Genomic DNA, 25,138 nt, shown 5'->3' on the forward strand with positions numbered 1-25,138 from the left:
GCCCATTAAAATCATTACTGCAAAAGGTTGTCACAAAAAACTACAAAAAGTTGTTTAAAAAGATGTTTGTCCTTGCTGCACTTCCCCCTGCTTTCAAAGTATTGGCAGGATCACTTAATGGTCTATTTTTGATGTGAAAGAAACTGTGTGCATGCAGTTCCAGTTAGGCCTTGAACCTGGTAGAGACAAAGTACAAGAACCAGAATCAATCTGGTGAAAACTGCTGATAGAAATAGAAAAAAATAAAACCATATGAAAAAAAATGTTAATGTTCATGCATTGTAAGAGATTGACGTTAGTAAGAGAGTTCTTAGTTTAGATTAGAACATACCTGAGAGTTGTTCTTACCTGACGCCAGACATTTAAATGTGTTTCCTGCATGACTGATACTAAAAGAGGCACCTGTTGTTACGAACCAGGCCAGCAGGTCCTTCTGGTATACATGGGTCTGTTTATATGACTCCCATTGGGCATTAGTGACAATTGTAAACAAAGGCCTTACAATACAGTGAACTCTCTTGAATTCTTAACACTTAAATGGCACAGCCAGTAAATAATTATCCTATACTCTATCTATAAGATACCATAAAGGTTGTAGATTTTCCATGTCCACAATGTCCAAAGGTCGTAGGAATACAGATATTTGCAATGCTTTTAAAAAATTGCAAGAAAAAGAGTGAATGATGATTTATTTAGAAATACCAGATTTACATCAAAATCAGTCTGATACAGCTTGTTTTAATCTCCGCTGTCATTCTCTGCATGATTAGTCATAAAAAGCAGTGCTTTCTTCTGTACATGCAGAAATCAATCAAGTGCAGCAGTGACTGCAGTAAACTTGATTGTTTGTGAACTTTGTTTTTTCTACAGTGGTGGCAACCTTTTCTCGAGTACTTGATTGTGAGACAGAAAGAATTAAGCGGTGTGGGGCTGCACCCACTTGTATGTTCCCTCATAGCGAAATCCCACGCTCTTCGCGAGATCGTCTGCTTCTCTTGGACCACGACTGTGGACATAACAGATAAGACGGGAACAAGAACTGTCACTGTTAAAGTGTGATATGCGTATTTCATTCTGCCTCATAAAACAGTGTTTACCTTCCATATGTGTAGGGAATGGGGCGTGGCTTCTCTTTCTCTATTTGGTGGAGGAGGGGGGTGAAGATCCTCCAGGCCTCCCGTAACTCATCACTGAGACAGAAAGATGAAAACATTTCAACAAAAAAAATAAAATAAATACAAACAGGGAACACTGAAAATCACTGCCTAAAAAATTAAAAAGAGCTGTTTAAACTTGGCCGGTACACATCTCCAGCCAAAAGTGTTGATAAAATATTTGGGACAAACTGTGCAAATGTGCTCATGTTTTCAGTGATGACACCAACCTGCGAACAAAATGCATTTGATTTCCACAGAAGACATCCAGTATGAGTCTTTCATAAGCATCTGGGAGCTTCACATCCTGCAAATAGACAGCAGCTGTTAAAATCCTACATGCATACTAAGTTCAAGTTTATTGACCTACAGTATCAAGGATAAGTAACAATGGGACATCCACCATTGTAGTGTCAAAATTTATTAAATATAATATTATTTTAAAGGTGATTTATTGTGCTTTTTTTCCCAACTCCACCTATTGCCAAGAGAGTCTTTGAACAGCAGGTGGGTGTCGCTGCTGTGCTAACATATGGAGCAGTTTGTCTGAGATGACTGGATTAAGGATTTCCACACATACTGACATCATTTCAAAGTAGAAAAAAAAACTTGTATTTTCCTTACAGAATATATACATTTTGTAAGGAAAATCATAATACGTTTCCTTCAAGAGTAAGAGTTGCTTCTGAAAGCTGGATTACAATTAATATTTTGACATGAGCTTGAGGCACCTTGTATCGACTCTTGTAGGTGAGATCCAGCTCGGTCTCCTCTGGATTGAAGTAAACCCCAGGCCTCTTGGTCATCATTTTCAAGTAAATGGCTTCATCTGGCTGTACCCGCACCACCAGCTCATTCCTCTGACAGCAATCGCCAAAAATGTCCCCCGGCACGTCAGTGAACTGCAGACGTACTTCTGCTTTCCGCTCATTTAGTGCTTTACCACAGCGCAGAATAAAAGGAATTCCTGATGTATTGTGCACGGTGCGATGACATGCATAATGGATGCAAAAGCAAGACAGGGAGAATTTAAGGAGGCTTGATAAAACATAGACTATAGTCTAAAGACAGGTGAGGAACAAAAAAGCTGGACTAAAGCCTCACCATCCCATCTCTCATTCTGGACATGCAGGACTGCTGTTGCAAAAGTTGGTGTGCAGGAGTCTTTGGGCACCGTGGGATCATCAAGGTATCCCAGTCTGGATTGACCTTCCCCTTCAGGATCTCCGACATACTGGCCAAGCACAACATCTGATAGTTCAACAGGAGGTATACACTTCAACACCTTCACCTAGAGTTTGAGAAAAAAATGGGGTGGATAAAGGATGGCAATGACTTGATAATCGTGCTATGGAAAGCAATTCCCAAATTCTTACAATCCCTGGTTTTACCTTCTCATCCCTCACGTCATCTGGACTGGTAGAAGGAGGTTTCTCCATTGCAACCAAACAGAGCATCTGGAGAAGATGGTTCTGCATGACATCTCTATATTAAGAAGAAAAGAAAGCAATGAGGGAAAGTTTACAAACTAACTTTTTTTTTTACCTACATTTATCTGAATGCAGTCTCTCTCACCGAATAATACCAAAGTCATCAAAGTACCCTCCACGGCCCTGAGTGCCAAAAGGCTCCTTGAAGGTGAGAACCACACAGGCCACACTGTTCCTGTTCCATATGGGTCCAAAAATGCGATTTCCAAACCTGGAAATGAGTGAGTAAAATATTACTAAAACAAAACAGAAGGATGGAAAAGTTGAATAGTAATGAATACTTCTGAAATTCAGCAATACCATCTATGACAACCTGAAAGTTCATTCCTGTGATAAAGTCTACCAAAAAAAGTCTGTACTGAGCTTGTTACCTAAGCACCATGAGGTTCTGGACCATCTCTTTTCCCAGGTAGTGATCTATGCGGTAGATCTGGTCCTCTGTGAACAGGGACGAAAGGTGGGCTGACAGTTCCTGTGAGCTCTGGAGGTCACGACCAAAGGGCTTCTCAACAATTACCCTGTTCCAACCTCTGCCACAAAAACAGTGGATTAAGAAAATGCAATCAACACTAAGTGAGGTATTGTTTTTAAGGACTCGTCAGGTACTAACTTGAGGCTCATGCAGTGGGTTCTGATGTTTTTGCTGACATGATGGTAGACAGTCGGTGGTAGAGCCAGGTAGAAAAGTCTATTAGCGTTGGCGCCCCCAGGTAGAGATGACAGATGTTTGTTGAGTTGGTCGAAGGAGCTGCCGTCATCATACCTGCCACTCAGGTAGGAGTTTTTACTGAAGAAGGCTGATAGGTAATCGCTTTCTTCATCACTGACCTGAGGAAGATGTAGAACAATGATTCCTGAAAACATAAAATCTTATCTTTAATAGTCATACACCCTTGAAGGTACTACCTTCATGTGGGGCAGACATGCTGCCTTGATGTCCTCTACAGTCAAGCTGGACCGAGCAAAACCCACAAAAAACGTGTTGTCTGGAAGAAGGCCGTCTCTGAACAACCACCTGAAAAAGGTAGCAATGCAAAAAACTGACCAAAGTTCAAACTCCTCATTACACAAGGTGACCAAACAACTTTAAAGCACAGCTCTCTTTTTAATGTAGCTGCTGTGTGCGTGCTGCAGTTCTTTACTCACCATAAGGTTGGATAGATCTTCTTTTTAGCAAGATCTCCCTGGTTAAATCATACAACAACAAAAAAAAGTTTCTTTAGATCTATTCACAGTGACCGAACACCCAGAGTCCAAAGACTAAGTAAACTTTGGAAATAAACAATCACTGTGGTGAAAGAGAATTCGCCGAGTAACTGAATAAGTCACATTTTCCAGCAACACACCTGATCTGCAGAACTCATACTTGTAAATGCGAATTAGGTTACTAGAACAAACATTCATGACCAGTACACATGCAACCGGTACTTTGTTCCCGGCTCAATGCCAAAAACAGTGAAAATAGTTTTGCTGCCAAATCATCGGCTTCTATTGTTGCTCAACAAAGGAAAAAGTAGATGCAGCACATTTCAAACTGCATGCGCTCACACCTGGCTCTCATTCTGATTACCACACTGCAACAATGTGAGAATTATTTTTATGCGAGTTTTTTTTTTTTTCAAACCACCCTGTCACTTCAGACACCGCAAAGTGCTTAGAATATAGTGCTATTGCAAGTCCAGTGACCACATTACACGAGACATTTCATCATATGCTGTATGAAAGAGCTGTTTTAAGAGCTGTACTCACAGATGCTCCCAGTATGATGAATAAGTGTGTATTGGAATGACTTGACCGCTCCTCCCCGTAAAGCTCCCTCCTGAGCTGCCCAAACACCTCAGAGCGAGTCAGACTCTCTGAGCTCATCTTCTGACCCATCTGTTCTTCGTCCGTCTCTGTTGTGACCACTCGTTTCCCTGTGGCTGCATGACACTCAAAATTTCAGCTGTCATCCTCTCCTTGCAGAAAAGTTTCCCGCCTCTGTGCTGCCACCTACTGTACAAAATGGGTAATGGCTCTGTGCCATTGCTTCCTTCCATGTATTTTAGAGAATTTAACCGATGCCATTTACCCTGCTTTGCCATGTAAATCTCATTTGTATATAAAATCAAGAATCTGCACAGTCCATCAGATGAAGTTTGATAAACCTGCTCAGTGGCGTTAAGTCACATTTCAGGTCTATTCACATGAATTTAATGCCTGAAATGTTTCTTGCTCCTCAGCCACTCCTTAGATAAATGTTGCACAACTGCCAAACAGGTACCTCTGACAAAGCCAGTCTTAACGCTTTGTAGGAATGAGTTCTTATCAGACTACCACCCTGGACACAGTTTTCTCGGGCTGTAAAATGAATCATGAAGTGTTTCCAGGCTGACAGCTTAAGGCTACTGTAGCTTTGAAGCCCAATGATTTGTTATTGCAGTATCAGTAACCAAAGAGTTTGTAAATTATTTCTTTACTCCTTCCTAGGAGTGGCTACATTTTGTTAATCAGTGTCAACCATTTCCCAGTTGTAAAGAAAATTAAGATTAGTGCCTTGTGTAATATATAACAAATATATACAAAGAAGCACAACATACAACAGAAGATAGTTACAACTCCAATATATTTTAGTTTTTATGTATAAAACTTTCAGGAATAGTCTTGGCAATTAAAAACAAAAAAAAAAACAAAAAACCCCAAAAATAAAAGAACAAACAAACAAACAAACAAAGAAAAAAAAACATACTGTGTACAAACAAGCCCTCATCTAAAACATCATTTTTATTTAAAAAGCAGACATCTGTTACTCCTCAGTAAGATATAAACTTATGATCACATTCAGTGTCTGCCAAAAACAAAAAAAGGAAGAAGTAGTTTCCAAATTGAGGTGTAAATCCAGTCATTCAATGTCACGCGTTTTCACAGCTTTGCCATGATCAAGGTGACACTGCCAAGTGCCGCAGCCCAGACGCTGAAGATCCCCAACCACCAACAAATGTCTTTGCAGAGTTTCTTTCATAAATAAATTTAAAATGAACTAAGACCACCCCAGGCATCTGACAGATGTGTCTGTCTTTACCTTGTCCCTCCTTCTTTAAATATTCATTCAGTATGCGCCCCAAGCTTCACAGCTTCTGTGAAGTTCTACTCGATCAATATTGATGTGGCTCCTCTGTGCCAGGTTTGAGAAGGGGGGGGAGGGTAGAAGGTGTCAAAGGTCACCCGGCGGGAAGACTGGAAGGTCAGGTGAAAGTCCACTGCTGGTGGAGTTCAGACGGATTGCAGTAGTCCATCAAAAGCTGGCCTCCTTTTAACACTAAACATTTTCCACTGCTTGGATTCTTCAGAAGATTTTCCTGGAGAACAGGAGTTGGCAAAACTCAAATTAACATAATAATTGAAAGGAATAACTGTTGTTTGGATACAACAAAAATTGGTTGTGCACTCTTTTTCCCCTTTATTTTCCAATTGCAGCTACCTGGAAGACAGCTGTAGCTTTACATTTGGTGGACAATTATGATAACGATTAGTGAATTTGGCCAAATGTTTAAAAAAAAGAAAAGAAAAAAAAAGACAGACAGACATGTTGGCTTCCAACTGCTCCTCACCTCTGTAAAGACCCACTCCTGTTCAGGGGCTACACTGGTACCTTTCCCCTTAAGCTGGCACAGCTCAATCTTCACCGGGTCTGATCCCACCGCCGCATGAAGACACAGCTGTTTTCCAATGTTATGACGCAGCTCCTTATGAGATGTATACTCAAAGTACTAAAGGACACAATCATCCAATTACAACTCGAATGCTGAAAAGCATAATCAAATCGTCTTCACCATACTGCATCAGTTACTTTACCTGGTTGCCTCCCATGTTGTGACAATGATACATGATGAGAGGTTTACCCCCCTGGTTGTTCTCTCCAGCATCCAGGCACATATTAGATCCTAAGTTTTTAATCTGGACCAAACATGGACACAATAATTAAATAGTGCCACAGGTACACATATGTTGCGCATTAGATGTTTGCTATTCATAAAAATGACTCACAGATCCAGATTTTTCTGGATTTAAGTCTGGAATAAAGATCTCTGGGTAGACTGTATTTAGGTACCAGCTGAAGTTCTTGCAATGAAGCCTCTCTCTCAGATTTAGGCGAGCAGAGATGTCTCCAAATCTATGCTGTACAGCGAAAGGGGTGTTATTTTTTTTTTAAAAACAAAAACACACTAATAAACTTATGAGCACAAAATCATATCAACTTGAGTCTGAATTCCAGCCAAAAAGTATCAGAACAAGGGTAATAAATTATTCTTAAAACTGACCTCACTGGCCATAATTGCTGCATTTTTGTTACGCCGATAGTAGATCTTCTTGTAGTCATCCATCCAGACTTCAGCTAGGCGCACTTGGTTGCGGGTGATTACCTCAGTGCCCTTGGGGAAGGTGTGGGGGCTCTTGGTACGGAAGACATGGCCCACCACAGAACAAGGGATGATCTCTAGCTGACCCCCACACTGCCACACCTGAATCAAAAATGACACTCAAACTCAGTAACAGGAGACTTGTGACATAAAGTGGATCTGTGAAAGCAGAGATTAGATAAAGAGGTCTGACCCTGAATGACATTTCCACATTTTCACCGCCCCAAATCTCCATCTGGTCATCGTATGTTCCGATGTGTTCAAAGTACTTTTTTGAGATTGCGAAGAGACCTCCAGCAAAAGTGGGCGTTCTGAAATGTTCATAGTCAGACAGAAAACCAATCAGGTATTTTATACAGTTCAGGAAGTTGAATGTGACACCAACATGACTGTTCTTACTTTACAGGGTAGGTTTCATCCTTGCGTAGCCTCTTTGCATCCTCGGGGATGGCTTCCCAGCCAAAGGTCAGGCTCCAGTCAAAGTTACCTCTGTTATATGCGCGGTTGGTGGCCACAGGCTTATGGAACTGAAAGCTGTTGAGGTCAATGCTGCTGATTTCTGGACTAACCACAGCAGTGGGTTCCTCAACAATTCGAGCCAGTAAGGGCTCTAGCCAACCATGGAAACACTCGCCTAAACGGGGAAAACAGGACAGTGATGGCTTCATATTTCCTCTTAATATCAACTACAAAAATAATACCATATTCAGCGTAACATATAGACCAGGAATGTCAAACATAAGGCCCAGGGGCCAGAATCGACCAGCCAAAGACTCCAATCAGGACAACTGAACAGTTTTGGAAAATATGAAGGAGGGCATAGATTTTTGTGACTTTTAACTGTATTTTCGTGAGTTTTACAGCTTTGCTGCTGATAAAGAGCCATTCATGCTACAGCAAAGTAAGTGAATAATAAATAATTTAAAAAGAAATTTTTAAAATTTTCTGTAATTTTACAGAAAAAAAGAAAAACCAAGATTTGCTGTTGAAATTGCACTTCTTTATCTTATTATAAGATATCTCAGGATTAAATGTGCAGTTAAACAACTTTACATTGATACAAAGTGGAGTTTCATTTGACCCTCCATGTAAAATGAGTTTGACCTGATAGACAGTAATGACAGCCAGTAGCTTGGTTTAGATGTATGCCGGCATTATATTTAGCTGAATTTTTTTTCTACTGTGTGAAAATATTTAAATGTTGATGCAAAATACTGTACGTATTACATCATAAATACACAGACCAAAGTAATTAAGGATCTTGTATGAAAAAGCTGAACTGTATCCGACAGTGATTCAGTTAGAAAGAGTTTAAAAGTTACTAAATAAAAAGAGCGGAAAACAAAAGAGATCACTTCAACGAGTTGAATTGATTACGTGTGTCAAATGCAGCAGTCACTAAAAGAAGAGGTGCAGGTTTTGACTACATCCGTTTCAATACTGCTACATTACAACCCACTCCTTTTCTGGGGTCCTGCCCTTAAACTATGTGGTTTTAATACATTCATAAGCAGCGCATAAAACCAATACTTTTATTTAGTAGTACACAGATGAAATAATCACGTATTACAAAATACTGACAAGTGAAAATTGTGTGGGTATGTGTGTATATGTATAAGTTTACTGCTGTAGTCAACACGTTTGTATTAGAGTACTGGAGTATTCGATTATATACAGTATTAGATTATCTGCAGCAGCTGAAAAAGCACATACATTTTAACTTTAACGCTTAGCCGCCCACACCTCCAACTCTGAAATGCCTCAGTAAATCACCTGGGATGATTAAAATGGAAACTTTGACTTGTGTATTGTTTGCATGTGCGTTTTCTCACAGTGTGCATCAAGGAAGGTGAGAACTTCAGCTTGCGCAATACTGGCACCAAGAAGCCTGGCTGTGATGAGGCCCTTTCTCTCTGGCTGCCTCACCACACGGACAATCTTCAGCTGACGTATATACTCCTCCAGCCTGCTCTTCAAATGCTCTGCAGGGAAGCAACATAATCATGTCAGTCCTTCCTTTATGTAAAACAAAAGTTGTCTTTAGGCAAGCTGCAACTTTGCTGCAATAAAAGTTACACTTTGTAATCAATGCGGTTAGTGTGACAGACATTAAACTTAAAACCAAGAGCATTTAGTGAATTGACATGAAAAAGTTAATCCATAAAGTTTGTACCCATGAGAGCACTGAAAAAAGAAATACCAATGAACTGTAAACACTGCTCGTAAAACTAGGTTACATTTCCTCTGCAGAAGACTTCTTGACCACAGTGAACACCACATTTCTTACAAGTTTCAGTCTAACTGAATCCTCCAGCTTCATACCATGAGCATTATGAAAGCGATCTGTTAGTCAAATGAGAACCTCGCATACAGTAGGAAATGCATTTGAGGGTGCCAACATGATATGAGTGAAAACTGCTGCAAAAAAAGAAAAAAAAGATATTTTAAGCTCATTTAATAGGCCACCAAATACCATTAATGAACAACAGGATGCTTGAGGTTTTCGATGACATGCGTAGCAGTGGGCTCATTATTTTAGTGCGATTGCCATCTTTTAGCTACAACATTGTAGTAAACCTGACCTACAAATAAAAAGGCATTACCGGTACAATAACTGTACAGCTTAGATTCTAACTAGAGAGCAAACCATAACAAAAGGGTCTTTCTATGAAACAAATGGCACATCAGTAGATTTAAAAAAAAAAAAAAAAAAAAAAGTAAAAATGGTGAAGGAATGCTGATGCACAATGTTTGCCATTTCCAAAAGTGAGTTGTCAGCTTTGGCAAACACCGTGCAAGCAAAGTCATATCACCTGACATGCTGGATTATAAAACACTTCCCGTTTTGGAAAGCAGTGAACAGAATATTAAAAACAGGTCTCTTATCACAACTGTTCTGCCTGCTTTCAATGAGTTGGAGGTGCTACCAACAGGCTTTTTATCACCCTGCAGCTCATATTCACTGTAGCAAACCTTCTGGACATATCCTTAGTAAAACCCCACAGGGTCATTCTCATATATGACAATGCAGACCATTGTTTGCATGCTCTAAATGCAAGTCTCTTCACCTATCTGTAAAGCACTACTTGCTTGCATTTGTATGAGCAAGCTGCTAAAATCCCAAGTGAACACTATTCTAGTTTATCTTATCAAAGCTGATAAAGCGACTGAATTATTGCCCTAAAAATCCTGAAGGTCAATTTTAATAAGTTGAGTCTTGACAGATTTTCAGCATTTATCCCAGTTATTGCTCGACAGCTATTCCATGATTATAACATATACATTAAAAAATAACCCACATCCCAGTGATTTTCTTTCACAATAAATTAACTATTCATGATTACAGTTATATCATGTAAGAAGTATTACTTTCTACTGGTGGCAAAGTGGGGCAGTGGTTAGCACCATCATCTCACAGCAAAAAGGTTCTGGGTTCAAATCTAATGATCATCTAATGGTCAAGGGCCGCCCAAGCTTCCTCCTAGAGTCCAAAGACATGCTGTTAGGTTAATTAGTAACTCAAAAGTGGCCACAAGTATAAATGTGAGCATCAATGATTGATTGTCAGCTAGCACTGCAACAGACTGGGAGCCTATCCAGGTTATATACCCCCCACCCCCACCCCACCCATGATGGCTGTGAAGACAGAGTACATGTTTTTTAACCCTTACCTGCAGTACTGGCATCATCTACCAAAATGATCTCTTTTAGTAGGATAGCAGGAGATGTGTGCAGGACGCTGAACACCGTCCTGAGGAGGGTGGACCAAGCCTCATTGTGGAACACTATAATAACACTGGTGGTAGGCAGAGGAGGACAGCGACGAAACTTCCTCTCTACGCACCTGTGGTGGTGAGCCACGTCAAAATGCAGAGAGAGAATGACAAATAGGTGTGTGTGAGAGTGAGAGGCTTTCATGGTGGCAGTCTTGCAAAGTGGCACATAAGAGAATATTCAAGGTTTGCTCACTGATACTTTACATAGCTCAATATGCAGCACCTTTAACAACCAGCTCACAATAAAAGTCACTGGGCGGATAAATCTCCGGCCTACCAGGATGTACAAATACTACGTTGCACAAACAGAGTGGATTCAACTATTTACAACAGATTACCTTGCATTGTACTAACCAGGATACTGCATTCTGTGCATACTATATTTAAAACTGGTTACAGTAAGAGTAGTCTTTCAACTAAGTGTTTTTTTTCCCAGTGCATAATGTGTTCCCATTTTCAAACAGATGTAAATAATTCACCTCTGTGAGTATGACCCCAGCTGTGATGCAGCACATTATCTGGCCTGTGTACATATCACCATCCTTGCTGGCAAAACAGAGACTTGTCCAAGCTATGTACATAATAAATCTGATAAGATGCTCTTACTCAGGAGGCCTGGTGTCATCCCCAAGACTGCGGCTGAGCGAGATACGGTCACTGGCAAACTGGTTGAAACAATGCCGTGTCATTCCCTCCGCCTTCTCCTTCTCCTCCTCTGGGGTCAAGCTGTCTTTTTGAAATGCTCTCCCATCAGCCCCTGGAGCTTGGGAGTCCTGTGGTGGTCTCTCCAAGTGAGGTTTGAGCTCAGCCTGAGTGTAAAATCCACTGGGGCACTTGGTGTCCTCCGTAGGCTGCTCTTTTACTGGTGGTGGCTGTGGAGCGCCGATCTGGAAGCCAATATTGTTCACAGCTTCTCGGACCATCCCCATTACCTTGTCCCTCTTTACCACCAGATCCTGTAACCAGGGGTCCCCAGCTGAAGAGCCAACATCCCTCTGGAGAACTACCAAGGCCACCATGAAGAGAGTCCCCCCAAGGAGCACCAGTTTAAGGGGGGACATCCGCCGGCGCATAAAAAACCGCATGCTCTTAACGCTGTTAAACAAAAAAAAACAAAAAAAAGGGAAAAGAGTGGAAGATGTAGAGTTCGTCTGTCTTCAACCTAACTTTGAAATACAATCCATTCAACCCACACACTTCTGTAACCCTTACCTTTTTTTAGCTGCTAAACAGTCACCGAGCTATTTTTACAGTAAATACAAAAATGCGAAGCATGACAACAATCCCTTAAACCGGTTTGTGCCTCTACAAGCGTCAACGATCATTGCAGTGGGTAATCTAGCCAACCATGCTCCTCCTCCTCTGTCTCTTTAGGAAACAGTCCCACAGGGCGGGTAGGTAGAACAGGGAAGAGGTGAGTGAGAACAAACACACCACACCTCTTTGTAAACACCTGAATTCACCTGTTCCGGCCACAATCCTCCAGGAGCCACGTGGCAGCAGGTGAGCCTGACCCTGCAGGTCCCATTCCAGTAAATAGGTGACGCACAATGCATTCCCTCAAGACACCCACACCCAAAGACACCTCATCAGTAATGATTATCTGTCACTTGATTCAGGAAGTAGTTTTTTGCTACGTGGAGCATGACAGGAGCATAACTTCACCCAGCCTTGGAGGCTGTTTTCTACTATGAGACCTGAAAAAGGATATCATTGCACTGATATCCATGTTTTCTTAGTTGACCACTGTTAAGTAAGAGACCCATCACTCTTACTTGCTCATAATTAATTCACTTAACAAGCCAGCTGACTGTCAAACTGTCTCAACTGGACATGCAATATGGAGTTCCACAGGAGGAAATAAAGAACAAACCTTTCATTCATTCACTCATAACTCTCACATAAGTAAATATTGTGTAGAATTTGCATCCCATTATGCCTAGTCTTCCTTAACAGGAAGGCAAAACTTCAAATTAATCTTTTATATCTTTAGGAATATCGCAGCGCATTTAGACTGTGGTCAGCAAGATGCTGAGAGTGCAGACAAAACGCAGACAGTGGGCCTTCAGCGAAACGCGCTCACAGTAAAAATGAAAGAGGAAGAGTTGGTTGCTTATGTCCTGGTTTAAGGTTCAAGTAAGGCCATTAAAAGCTTTAAATATAGCACGAAAAATACGCGTCGTGAACCGTGTGAGAAAAACTAGAAATGGCTTATTTTGTCCCGTGAAGCCAATCTGGCAATTAAGGTCACAAACTACACAAACGTCTCGCGACTAATAGGTGGGTATTGCACAGGGTTTCTACGCTTTAAATACCGCTACTTACCTCAAACCGACAAACAGCCGTCATCTGCACCTGGTCCCTCAGGCTCGATATTCCTTTATTGGTGTGTGAAGTTCTCACACGCCGCGTTGTAGGGATTTTTTGTTTTGTTTCAAGTTCCTTTAAAGTTGCCAAACAGGAGTTTAGCGTTAACCGGTCTCCCGGCTTGTGCTTTCACTCGAACAGGTGCCATTTGTTGAAATAATTAGTTAAAGTGAGTCCCCTGCTGGCAGCGCCAGTCTTGAACTTACACTTATTTCCGTGCGTCACATCTCACGCGCCAACTTTTTGTGACAAGGGCACGAGGACCTCTATTGAAACATACGAAATACCACAAAAATAAGAGCCGCAATTTAAAGAAAAATAAAATAAAGCTGCGGCGTTTCTTTCCCCCACAAAGAGCCTCACTAGGGCTGCCAGCAGCTGAGTTAGGCCACTGTCACTCGCAGTGAATACACATTCGTGCTTTTTTCATCAGGGATTAGGAGGAATTTATGTCACTTAATTAATGTTCAGCATAGAGTGCTGTAAGTGGCATCGCTATTACCTCAACAGAAATTCATTATTTATGTGCACGCAATTAAATACTCTCTCCTGTATCACCCTCTTGAAACTGTAGACTGATTTATTCAGAAAACGAGAAGGAAGCATCTCTCGGGTTACTGTCATAGGGAGAAATCTTGATTGCAGTCTGCTGATTGATACGATCTCTAAATTAAAGCTAACAAACAGAGCACCACTGTCTGGACTGAAGCTGGATTGTGAAATTAATTATTAAGTCTTTATTATTATTACTGTGAAAGGTGGGGAAAATGTGCAACGGCGTAGAATAAAACTATAATCCAAATAAACACAATAAACAAATGTAAATAATAATAATAAAAACCCCAAAACAGACATTTGTTGACTTCTTAACCAAGGGGAATTTAATCAGACCAATAAATGCACTAATGCAGTACTCTCAGACTGCCACTTTTTTTTTTTTTTAAAGTAAAACGCAACATTGTTTAGTTAACCTTTCGTATTGAAGCAAGAGAGGGACAAGCAAAAGTGAGGATCTTTTCTGCAGCCCATGAAGGCAGCATTTGTGGACAGAAAAGTGAGCATATCAATCAAGTTTGAACCTTGTTTAAAATGTCAAAACACTCCTTGCAGTTGAATCAATCTGACCACCAGTACAGTAATCTAGCTCCTTCTGTAGTACCAAAGGCTTGGAAAAGAGTAGCTTTCTTCAGTAGCTTCAGACAGAAATATTCATTGATACATACATTCATATAACTCATTTCGGGGGTGGGGGTGGTGGTGGCGGGTGGGGTTACAAGCCTATGTGTGCCAAATACAAAATCAGGTCAAATACTGTTGTGTAAAGTATATACTAGTCCATGAAGAATGTGGACCTTGGAACTGCATAATCTCAAGGCAATACAGAGCAGACAGAAAATTTCTGCATACACTTAATCCTGAAGTGGTCAGGAAACCGGTTCACAATCCAAAAACATACATCATGTAGGCTTTCAGTTGGAATGAAATCAGTCAAAATCACAGTCCAGTAAAAGGCGTAGAAGACATAATTCTCTTCAAATTATCATTTTAACACACACACACACACACACACACACACACACACACACACACACATACACACACATAAATCAGGAATGGACACAAAACTCCAAAGAATAATATAAAACATGCCTCGTAGCAACCAGTTTGGCAAGAAAGCATTGTCATACAGTATCTTAAAAACCTCACAGTGAAGAGTGACGGTATGCCCACTTATAGATAAAGAACAGCATTCAGTAACATGTGGTCACACCCACACACACCACACATGCATACAGCACATTGTCTCACACACACACACACACACACACACACACACACACACACACACACACTGGTATAAAATGTTTCATAACAGTTTAACAATCTCTCTTCATTTCCGTGACACTAATGCAATCGTGCTTCCTTCATGTCGTACTTCTTGTTTTTGGGTTGAACCAAAAAGAGAAAAAAAGAAATTTTCGGAGAGCAAAGTGCTCAAAGATTTAAGGGAACCACAAACAGCCGAGGATCCAGACTGTTAAAAACTACAGACTGGAGGAAACAAATAAGGCCCTGATAAGAAACACAAAAATCCAAGACAGGGTAGTTGCGTTTGTTGTCTGCATATATGTGCATACGTGCACGTTCTCCTTCATTATAAAGTCCACAACAAAATAAGTGTTCGTGCCTGTCAATGACAGTGACATTACCGTGGCCTTTGCTAGCAAAAGGATGAATAAATTACTTAAGTTTACTGTACTTTTTGAGCAGATTCATTAGTGTGTGTCAAATGTTAAACACTTGTTCTTTGGTTATTTTCATCCATAGTGTTGTCCTTGCATATATTCTTTTATGAAACAGTTTTGTTTTTTCCACAAAAAAAATAAATAATTACTCCAGATGAAATATTTGTACTATTGCTCATAAACACAAGCATGGTCACTTCCGTCCTAAGGCAACTGGGCTTCATTATCTGTCGGGCAGCTTGGGGAGAAAAAAACAACAACCTCCTAACACGAACAACACCCTCCATTTGTGCATCTGAGTACGTGGCAACATACAGTCTCGTCTCTGCTGGCCTTCTACTGTCCCCAGAGTGTTTGCACCACGCTTCGAGCTGACCACTCTCTGTCTCTCTTTGCAGTCTCTGACGTATCAGTGCAGTGGGAGTCACTCTGCGGTCAAATGGTCTCTCGTTAACTACCTGGGGGGCCGTTGGTGAGGAAGTAAGTGGTCATCTCTCCCTTCCCCTTCACCTTGACGACACCTCGACATTCCAGCTGGTATCCATTGTTGGCCAACACATGGTACAAGTCTGTAGTCACCTAAGAGATGACACGGATATTTGACACTCAGGATATTAGATATTCAACCCTTCCTAAGAGTCAGTCCCAGTTTCTCCCTAAAGCATGATGACGGAGGCGTAAGTTTTTAAGTATGAGGGTGTTTTTATAATCTTCAGCACTTATTAGTGTCTGAAAAAAAGTACTTTTGATAGAAGTTAAACCAAAAAGCCTTTAAAATGTTATCTGGGAAATGAAAACAATCTGTTCACCTCAGTGCATAGCAGAGAGGGCATTTCGATCAGCAGATGGCAGTGCTGTTGTAATGAGAACCAATCTTTCAAGGAGCTCTTTTGGCAGTACAGCTTTCAATGTTTCTCACACATTTCAAAATATCTACTCTGCATCTATAAATAAGATTTTTTTATTTTCCCAAAGCTAACATGCTGTGGCTTTCCACCACTGAAGGAGATGACACTGCGATAGCTGCATGAAGTCTACAGGGAATTTAGATTTGGCTCTCTATTCCTCCCCCAGAGGGACGTTAGAGCACAATTACTGCTAGAAAACAACACAGGACTCTTACTTCGGGAGGGCAGATGTCTGGGCCTAAAGTGAAGTAAAGTGAAGGACGGTGCACTGATTGAATGTGCAGAATTTAGTATGTGTGGAAGCATCTGTAGTATTCTTCCACACAGAGCAAAGGTCTCTTTTAGATACTGTAAACAAGACTTTGAACTGTGTGCGAAGAGCACTTCTCAGCTAGAGCGAAGATGGCTAATGTGCGGCCATTGGTTTGGGTGTAAATAAGCATTTCATGTTGGAATAACCACTGGCAACAATGTGATGACTAATTTAACGAGTAACTGGATTGGTATTCTGTGTTGGCTGACTGATCCAACAATTACTCAAAGGACAAAACGTTTTCTTGTAAACATAAAATTACAAACTGCTGGAGTCACTCTTACCTGAATGTAGTCTGGCACGCCTGTGCTGTCCATCCTGCTGGCCACATTGACTGTGTTCCCCCAGATGTCATACTGGGGTTTCCTGGCTCCTATCACCCCTGCTACAACAGGCCCCATGTTCAGCCCTAAGAAAAAACATGGCTGTGAGACATCATAACAGATAGCGGACTTTAACTAAATATTAATGCGGCGTCTACTTGAATGGATTACTGTTGATCTCCGTTGACTGACATCACAAAAGCTCATCCAAAGAAAACTTATCGGATTTCAAGAGCAATTTTCACTCTCCTTCGTGTTTACCTATCTTCATCTGGAAGTTGTTAAAGGAGTGCTCGTTGATGTATTTCATCTGCTCTCTAAGCCTCATGGCATAATCAGCCAAAGCCAGGATGTGTGAACGGCCCTCTTTATCGTAGGTGGAGTCATTGAGGCCAGAAGCTGCCATGTAGGTGGAGCCAATGGTTTTGATTTTTTCCAGCTGACGGAACCTCTCCTCACTGATAATCTAAGAGAGAACAGCAAAGGACAGGGAGAGGAAACAAAAGCAGCATAGCAACAGGTCAGCAGCAGTGGCAGAACAGCACAGGCAGCCATGAAAATGGTTACATCTAATGGCCACACCTTGTCCAATAAATCTTTCCTAAATTATTGTAATGTGCATTAATTGTTCCTTATATTTCCTTTTGCTCACCTCATCAAAGTCAGCAATGATCTCATTGAGGAGCCTGAGACACTCCACCCCCTCGTTGTTAGCCTCCAGCTCCACATAAAACTCTGAAAAGTTGCTTATGGAGGCAAACATGACAGCAACACACTCACATGACTGATAGTACAACTCGTCATTACGACGCTCCCGTGCAAGGAAGTGGGCAGCTACGTCCTTTGGCAAGATGTTATGGAGCAAGCGGCGATTGTACGCCTGCAGCTCCTCCATGTCCTCCTTCTCCTCTGTAGCCTTAGGTGGGACAGGGAGGGATACGGTTACTTAGTCATGCTGTCAGGTGACTGGACTCATGATGTTATTACAGCTGCTAGAATTGGCCTTTTCACAGAAGACATTTTGACACCTCATAGTCAAGATTTTGACATTACATTTAGCTCCTTCACTTTTAGTCCATGACTGTGGGCTCAGCAGCACAGTGACATGGCTTAATAAGAACAGAGCCACTGTTAAAGCTAACCTAACATGATTTTCAGGCTATGACAAGTCAAACTGCCCACAGTGAAAAATGTCTTTTGCTGAGTGTAAGTATTTTTGGTTTCCCTTTTGTTTATAGTTTATACACGTAATCCTTCAGCCTACCTGCAGCTTCCAGAGGAAGTCGAGACGTGCGGTGGACTCCACCTGCTGGCCGTGCAGGTAGAGAGCCAGAACAAAAACTGTGAGGATTATAGGAGTCATGACCTTTAGGGAGACCTTGGTCACATTGTCGCAGCTGAGGAGGGAAAGATGAGCAATGAATGAGTGTCTTCCATATTAAAACTGATGCATACCACAGTTCTGCAGTTTTATTGGAACCAAATCTGGAAAACAGCCAAGAAAGAGTCATGTCTACAAACTATATGGGCCTCTTAAAGTAGATACAATCAAATATAAAACATAACGTACTGCTGCAGAGAATCATTAACAGGTTTTAATTGCCTCAGGAAAAAAAGAGCATATTCAAAAAATAGAACTAAACATGAAAGTAGGTCTATCAGAATATAAACCTTATTTCAAAAAAGTAGGCTAATTTCAACCTAATCCACAGTACTGTGGCACAATAGAGACTTTTCAGGTTGAAAACTGGGAAAACAGTGACTGTAATTTTTCTTTACAAGTGTTAGCGTTGCCGGTAGGGGACTCACAATTCGTAGGCAAGGACCAGCATGTCTGCGTTGTCGAACAGGGCCACCTGAGGCCACTCCACTAGCAGGAGGAAAGTGAGCTGGATGAACAGCATCAGAGCCAGCTTCCCTATGCTGCTGATGTGGAGGAACACAGAGCAGCCCAGCAGGGTCAGTAATACACTGTAGCTGAAATACTGCAGCACAGAGGAAACACAAAGAGAGGAGGAGGAAGAAGAGAAGTAGATTTAGGTTTAGAGTGATAAGTCAAGATTTTACCATCGCGGAAAAACAAACATGAACATGAAGAACACACCTATGATTCAGTGTGCATGTGCAAAAGCAAATACAAAAACCCTTTTTCAAATATTGGCTATGTAAGAACGCTGTGTTCCTTAAACTGCACAGGTGATGATACAAAGTGACGCACACAAAGAGTCACTTTGAACTTCTAACATTCCCCCGTCGGTTTCATGAAGTCTTAACCACAACTGCAATTGTGCACGTGATATCTGCCAAATGTGTAAGTGTGAGAACAGACATTATTAGTATGAGGGCTACAGAGGTTCAAACACGTAATGAACCTTTACTTCTCTCTCTCTTTGTCACTAAGAGCAGGCTCTCTCATTCTCCATGTGGGTATCTGTAACAGCTACAAGGTGCTACAGCTGCTCTCACGCCTCGCACTCAAACTGTGAAAAACCCCTCTTCTGGATTGGAAATAATGAAAATGCGTCACAGACAAATAATTTAATCTTGCTGCAAATTACAAACAAAATTCAGTGAGATAAGGCACGACTTCGCCTGTGGACACTCTCCAAACAATTCTGTTTCTTAGTGAGTGCTTCAAAAAATCTGCCTTCTGGCTCTTATGAAAAAGCGACCGGAGGTGCTCATTCAGACATGAAAGGGACACGTTCAGATGCCGTCAGAAGGGAACGAATGTCTGAAAGTGGCTTTACAGACACACAGGCTTTTTAAAAAATGCTATGGAGCTGACCTCTGGAAAATGGCAGGGCATTGTCTGGTTGGAACACAGAGTCAGACCGTCCTTTGCTGTTTTGGTCAGGTTATGAAGCAGGCAGGGAGTCATTGATGTGTTCTCCTTGGCCACACACTCCTTCAGATCCTCTCTGTTGCATGTAAACTGGCAAGAGAGAAGGAAACAGTTTGTCATTAAAGAGTCAATAATTGGAATCAGCAAGGAAGAGAAGCACATGTTATGCCTTATATTACAGCACATATGGTACTGGTTTTAGGAGGCGGTACAACATGATTGCTGATTATTAAATAACTTTGACCAAGAGATATACAGCAAAAGACATTTTTGCATAGTTTCTAGTTTTCATTGCTCCTCTCAGGTAAAAATAATGACTATAGGCAAGTGTAAATTAACAAAGTCCTAGTAAACAAGGGGAACCTCAAGGGCTGTAAAAAGAAGCCAAGAAGCTTCTCTCTTGGCCAAATGTGTTAATCCTCATGTTAAAATGCTCTGCTACACATTTCATATTTACATTCTGGTACAAAAAAAAAGGTTTGGGCATTAAGGCCACTTTGTAGCAATAGTTGTATCCCTTAATCCATTTTTAGTGGCCTTATCTCACAAAAAATCTGGCTTTCTATGTGTTGCAGCCCATCTGAGAAGTTTTGTTTAGTGAAATTCATCTGTTACCAATTAACAAATTAGCTGTGTGTATGTGTGTCTGTGCTTTGCATCCTTATCGCTCATAAATAAAGCTTGCTAACCAAAGCTTGATAGCATTAGCTGACAACATAGCACGCTTCACCGAGCATTGCGAACACATTTAAATTCAGAACTTCAAAAATCCAACATTGCACCAACACTCAAGCTTAAAAATGTGTAGTCAGGGGGGCAATGCCCATCTTTTATATAGAGATTTTGACTTGAGCAGTATTTATATCAAAATGTTGTATCTGATTATATCCGATATACTAGAAGTTTTCAGTATTCATATAGTCACGCATTTATGGAGCACATATAAAACTAAATGGATCTTTATAATGATCACATGGAGAAAACATTGATTTCTACAACCTCATCCGTCACAGTGATGGATTATGATTAACTGCCTCTGTCCACCAACATCCATATAGCCAAGATAGTGCTTAATTACTTTATGTTAAAGTAATGTGTAATAATATTTAAAACAATCAGGAAATCAGTATTTCATGATGCAAAAACGCATCAAAATTAAGACAGTCCATACCATGTTAGCAAAAGAAGAGATATAGAGGAGGAGGATGGTGAAGACGGCCACCAGTGTGCTGTTTGCTCGAGATCGGACTATTTTCTTGGTCACTGCCTGCAAGGCAGCTGGAAAAAGCTTTGGTACAGACAGCAGGGAGAGCATCAGATAAGGGAGAGTTAATGCCATTAGTGATGCTGAAAACATGTAATAATGTCTCTTATCTACAAGAAGAACCACATGAGTGGCGAAGGCCTTTGTTTCGTACTTTGATGCAGGAGTAGATGGCACAGACGAAGAGGATGTTGGCGAGGATGACGAAGACGCTAATGTAAAGACCGAGCATAAGCGGCGTTCTGAGGAATAGATGAAAACAGGGTCATTAAGATGTACAACTCTAATGAACTCCTCATAAACGAATCAAGGGCACATTTCCTGTGCACAATTCAGTATAACTGGGAAAGGCAACTTGTCAAAGAGAACTACTTACTTTGGGAAAATAATAACTTGAATGAAACAAATACAGCAGAAGACAAAAAGTATGCAGGCCACATATCCCCCGAAACGATCGTCAACTTTTTTAGAGTACTAAAGAAAAGACAACGAATGAGAAATCAGATGAACTGCAGTCCAGTTTACAATTTTTTTTCTGTTAGGGATGTTTTTGGGGTAAATTTCAATTATATTTTTGAGAAATGTCAACCTTTTTCTCAAGTTCGTCAGTCTGAAAAGTGAGCAGAAACTTCCTGACATGATCTTTCCTCAGCTGGTCAATGCTGCGCGCATCGATGGCCCGTCCGAGAAACTCATCCACCTCATCCTCGGTGTTCAGTGCCTCCTGAGTACAGCGACTGTGAAGTACAGGGAACAATAGGTCACTGTCACTGCTGTGTTTGCTTCACTATCAACCTGTATGTGTGTGTGTGTGTGTGTGTGTGTGTGTGTGTGTGTGTGTGTATGTGAGCATGTTGCCCTATGCTGTGACACAGAGGATGACTCAGAGATAACATGGCATTAGTGTGTTTGATGGATCTGACTGTGCAAAACCAACAGTTTACCCTAAAGTTAAACTGCTACAGTGACGGCTGACAAATCAAACACTTAAACAGAAACTGGAGCCCACCCAAAAAAAACACTCACTTTTCTTTGCTGGATGCTTCATCGATGCCCTGAGAAAAACAAAAGGAGGGAGTGAAAACAAAAAGAAAAAACAGGATAGAAAAAGAAACAAAGGGGAGAGATTATCATGTGGTCACAGTACGACTGAAAAATAGACACAGACTCAGACATCTGCACAGCTAATCCCTGTGAGCCAGACTGATGTTTTAATTAATGCTGGGAGGCTTCAAATTACACCCTCTTTGCCCCTAGGGCTGAAACCCTTTGAGATGGAGAAAAAAAAGAAGGAGGAGGGGAAAAGAATGTACGAAAGTAAAGGAAATGAGACTTCAAACATAGAGAGAGGATGTCAGAAAAAGTGTGTGAAAAAGAAAACATATGCAGCTGCAGACTCATCATATTAGCTCGAATAGTGAACTAGGAATCCTTGAGAGCCCTACAGATCAGTACTTCTTCTCACGTCCTGATTGTCTTCTGTTACTGTTTGCCACTCAAATGTATTTATTTATTTACAGAACGCTGTCTAATTTCCTTCAACTATTTGGATTTTGTTAAGCCTTAAAAGAAGAACAGGTGACCTCACAGTAGATATGTCCATCTCTTTTATACAGTCTGTGATACCAACTCTATACAGATGAAATGTCCACAACATTTGAATATGCAAACATTTTTTTAAACAACCTATTGAAAGTATATTCATAATTTAACTTTAGAGAATGGAGAGGATGAGGAGGTACTGTACAAACATGCTAAGTGCATACTGTTCCCTCTGTGTAACTCACCATCTTCTGGTAGGCTTTAGGCTCCTTGTTTCTGTTGAAAGACCTGTCAGGCACCCAACGTGGCATCACTCCCTCTGCAGAATTTGCACGTGTACGCTGCATTTTAGCTATCATGGCTTTCTCTTCTTTCTGGAAGGGAACAAACCCCAACAGGGTAAGTGATTTGAAAAAAAAAAGGTCTTTCAACTCCAGGTGACAACCCATTATATTATTTGTGTGAAATATAGCACTGGTGTGGTATTCAGATGAGGTCAAGCAGATGTGTCTGTGTGTTTGACCATGCACTAACCCTTTTCTGGCTGCAGCCCAGCACCAAGAAGGTTTCAATGTTGTGTTCCTTCAGGTAAGCATTCCTCTCGCCTCCAAACCCTGGCTCCACTTCATAGTCCCCGTTCAGATACTGCAGTGTCGCTTTGGTGATGTGGATACGACTACACACACGCCCACACACAACATAAAATCTGTCTTAAAACATAAATCCTATGGAAGATTACTCCAGCACGGTACGAGGTAATTTGGGCAGGACCTACCCAGCCTTTCCCCCAGCCTCCATTTGGTTGGCGAGGGTCACGTCGTTGGACCACACATCAAACTGCCACTTGCGCAAGCCAAGCACCCCGCAGTGAACGCGCCCGCTGTGGATGCCCACCCGCATGTTCACGTTAACGCCTGTAACCTCTCTCACCAGCCTGTAGATGCACACAGACACACGAACACTGATGTCAAAAGGCGAGCATCACGTTCAGCTTCATAAAGTCTCGTCAAAACCCTGTGTGCCATTCACAGATAAACTTAAAGAGGTCCTCTACATGCAATAAACAAAGCCTCACATGAGATCCACATATGTACAAGTTACTATTCAGAGTTAAAAGTAAAGGTTTGAGACTGTTCTAAAGGCTCTGTTCCAGACAGTTTTTTTGAATCTTGGTGGACTATGATGTCAAAGAGACACGGGATTCTTTAACATGGTCTCCGCAGGCATACAAGCTCTGCCTTCAAACCCCAAAAGCCCCACCCACCTGTTCTTCAAACCTTCTGTTTGGGAGGTCAACCCAATCACTCAGAAGCTGGCTTTAAGAGAGCGTGGGTTTAAGGAAGTGGAGCAAAAATGCTTGTTTCGGATGGGGCTAGGCACCTCAGTATAAGATAAACAGGGAATCTGGTGAATCACGCAAAGCTACTATAGTTGAGTTAAAGGGCAAAAAAATGGAAAACTGAGCATAATAAATCCCCTTCAACTTTCAGTGAAATATAACTATGGCTGTCTTAAGTGTGCATTTTACTCACGAGATAGCTTCAATCATGTCTACTCCCATCTCTACACAGCAGTGGGCGTGGTCAGCACGGGGCTCAGGCAGTCCCGACACACAGTAGTAACAGTCGCCAAGGATTTTAATACGCAGACAGTGGTTTTCCTGTAAACAAAGACACAACGGATAAAATGATAGACTTTCACCTACAGCTGATTCACAGCATGTCAAATAGATTATAAATGCATAATGTGAATGATTTATAAGCCTCAGTAAAGTCCAATTAGCAGATTACACAATGCTTAAGTATCAGTAAATGCATCATTTTCTATTTGTCATACTAACTAGGACTGAGACTACAGACTGTAAAGATACGTAAGAACCGGTGGTTCAAAGTTCTGCTATGAAAGTAGTGGCAGCCAGCGGCAGAGCTCACCGAAGCCAGCTTGTCAAAGCGGGCAAACAGCTCGTTCAGCGTCATGACCAGCTCCTGGGCCGTGCACTGAGATGCCAGGCTGGTGAAGCCCTCAATGTCCGCAAACAGTATGCTGCAGGAGAGGTGATGGGTATGTGGGGAGGGAAACAGGGAGAGGGGAAGCAGAACAGACAGAGGGAAAGAGAGGGCAAAAAAAGGAGACACAGAATGCAATCAATCAACATGGTGTAGAAAGAGACAGCATGGTCTAGTGGCTCCCTCCTCCTGTTCAACTACCATGTGAGCAAGGAAAGAGAGGCAGACATTTGTTCGGCTCTGGCTCTCATCATTCAGGCCAATGTAGGTCACCTCCTCCAGCCCTTCCCTCTGAGAACACCCCCCCTCCCCTCCCCTCTACCCCTCGATCCCTATGTCTGCATGCCTTTCATTGCAAACTTTTGATAGTAATGAAAGGCGAGGATAAACAACACCCCAGACAAAAGTTAGACATGAAGGCAACAGATGGCGCTGTGACCACTGCGAGGTCATCCACCAGGGACGAACTCGCATTTAATTACAGCGGTCAAAGTCATGTCTGTG

At 41.5% G+C, this 25,138-nt stretch overlaps 3 protein-coding genes across 7 annotated transcripts in view; all 3 read right to left on the reverse strand.

The window, feature by feature from the left end:
• Positions 1–672: 672 nt before the first annotated feature.
• Positions 673–4,918, reverse strand: LOC116325815 (glucose-6-phosphate 1-dehydrogenase-like). Of its 2 annotated transcripts, none has more exons than XM_031746845.2 (12): positions 4,394–4,918; positions 3,791–3,828; positions 3,551–3,659; positions 3,255–3,472; positions 3,016–3,174; positions 2,730–2,855; positions 2,546–2,639; positions 2,259–2,445; positions 1,886–2,121; positions 1,385–1,461; positions 1,098–1,190; positions 673–1,006 (listed from the first exon to the last, which is right to left on the reverse strand). In XM_031746845.2, the coding sequence occupies exons 1-12, from the start codon at positions 4,520–4,522 to the stop codon at positions 916–918; spliced, it is 1,557 nt and encodes a 518-aa protein (XP_031602705.1). In that variant the 5' UTR covers positions 4,523–4,918; the 3' UTR covers positions 673–915. The 2 variants fall into 2 exon arrangements, with proteins under 2 accessions (XP_031602705.1, XP_031602706.1); XM_031746846.2 differs by lacking the exon at positions 4,394–4,918 and adding an exon at positions 3,991–4,191.
• Positions 4,919–5,231: 313 nt separating this feature from the next.
• On the reverse strand, positions 5,232–13,413 carry galnt6 (UDP-N-acetyl-alpha-D-galactosamine:polypeptide N-acetylgalactosaminyltransferase 6 (GalNAc-T6)). Of its 2 annotated transcripts, none has more exons than XM_031746843.2 (11): positions 13,146–13,413; positions 11,427–11,915; positions 10,716–10,888; positions 8,877–9,026; positions 7,444–7,678; positions 7,238–7,355; positions 6,946–7,146; positions 6,671–6,802; positions 6,479–6,580; positions 6,235–6,393; positions 5,232–5,982 (listed from the first exon to the last, which is right to left on the reverse strand). In XM_031746843.2, the coding sequence occupies exons 2-11, from the start codon at positions 11,903–11,905 to the stop codon at positions 5,869–5,871; spliced, it is 1,863 nt and encodes a 620-aa protein (XP_031602703.1). In that variant the 5' UTR covers positions 11,906–11,915; positions 13,146–13,413; the 3' UTR covers positions 5,232–5,868. The 2 variants fall into 2 exon arrangements, with proteins under 2 accessions (XP_031602703.1, XP_039459954.1); XM_039604020.1 differs by lacking the exon at positions 13,146–13,413 and adding an exon at positions 12,033–12,180.
• A 628-nt stretch (positions 13,414–14,041) lies between these two features.
• adcy6b (adenylate cyclase 6b) overlaps positions 14,042–25,138 on the reverse strand; it is a 32,197-nt gene continuing 21,100 nt past the window's right edge. For all 3 annotated transcript variants that reach the window (XM_031746854.2, XM_039604752.1, XM_039604753.1), the window contains 17 exons: positions 24,560–24,671; positions 24,161–24,288; positions 23,404–23,562; positions 23,163–23,304; positions 22,874–23,002; positions 22,113–22,141; positions 21,676–21,823; positions 21,463–21,560; positions 21,241–21,328; positions 20,994–21,110; positions 19,766–19,912; positions 18,787–18,962; positions 18,242–18,374; positions 17,630–17,893; positions 17,239–17,443; positions 16,939–17,063; positions 14,042–16,012 (listed from right to left, as the gene is read on the reverse strand). In XM_031746854.2, the coding sequence (XP_031602714.1) occupies positions 15,884–16,012; positions 16,939–17,063; positions 17,239–17,443; positions 17,630–17,893; positions 18,242–18,374; positions 18,787–18,962; positions 19,766–19,912; positions 20,994–21,110; positions 21,241–21,328; positions 21,463–21,560; positions 21,676–21,823; positions 22,113–22,141; positions 22,874–23,002; positions 23,163–23,304; positions 23,404–23,562; positions 24,161–24,288; positions 24,560–24,671 (2,329 nt within the window). In that variant the 3' untranslated portion in view covers positions 14,042–15,883. The remainder of the gene's footprint in view (positions 16,013–16,938; positions 17,064–17,238; positions 17,444–17,629; positions 17,894–18,241; positions 18,375–18,786; positions 18,963–19,765; positions 19,913–20,993; positions 21,111–21,240; positions 21,329–21,462; positions 21,561–21,675; positions 21,824–22,112; positions 22,142–22,873; positions 23,003–23,162; positions 23,305–23,403; positions 23,563–24,160; positions 24,289–24,559; positions 24,672–25,138) is intronic.

Source organism: Oreochromis aureus, linkage group 20 (genome assembly GCF_013358895.1).
Source record: "Oreochromis aureus strain Israel breed Guangdong linkage group 20, ZZ_aureus, whole genome shotgun sequence".
Taxonomy (NCBI): domain Eukaryota; kingdom Metazoa; phylum Chordata; class Actinopteri; order Cichliformes; family Cichlidae; genus Oreochromis; species Oreochromis aureus.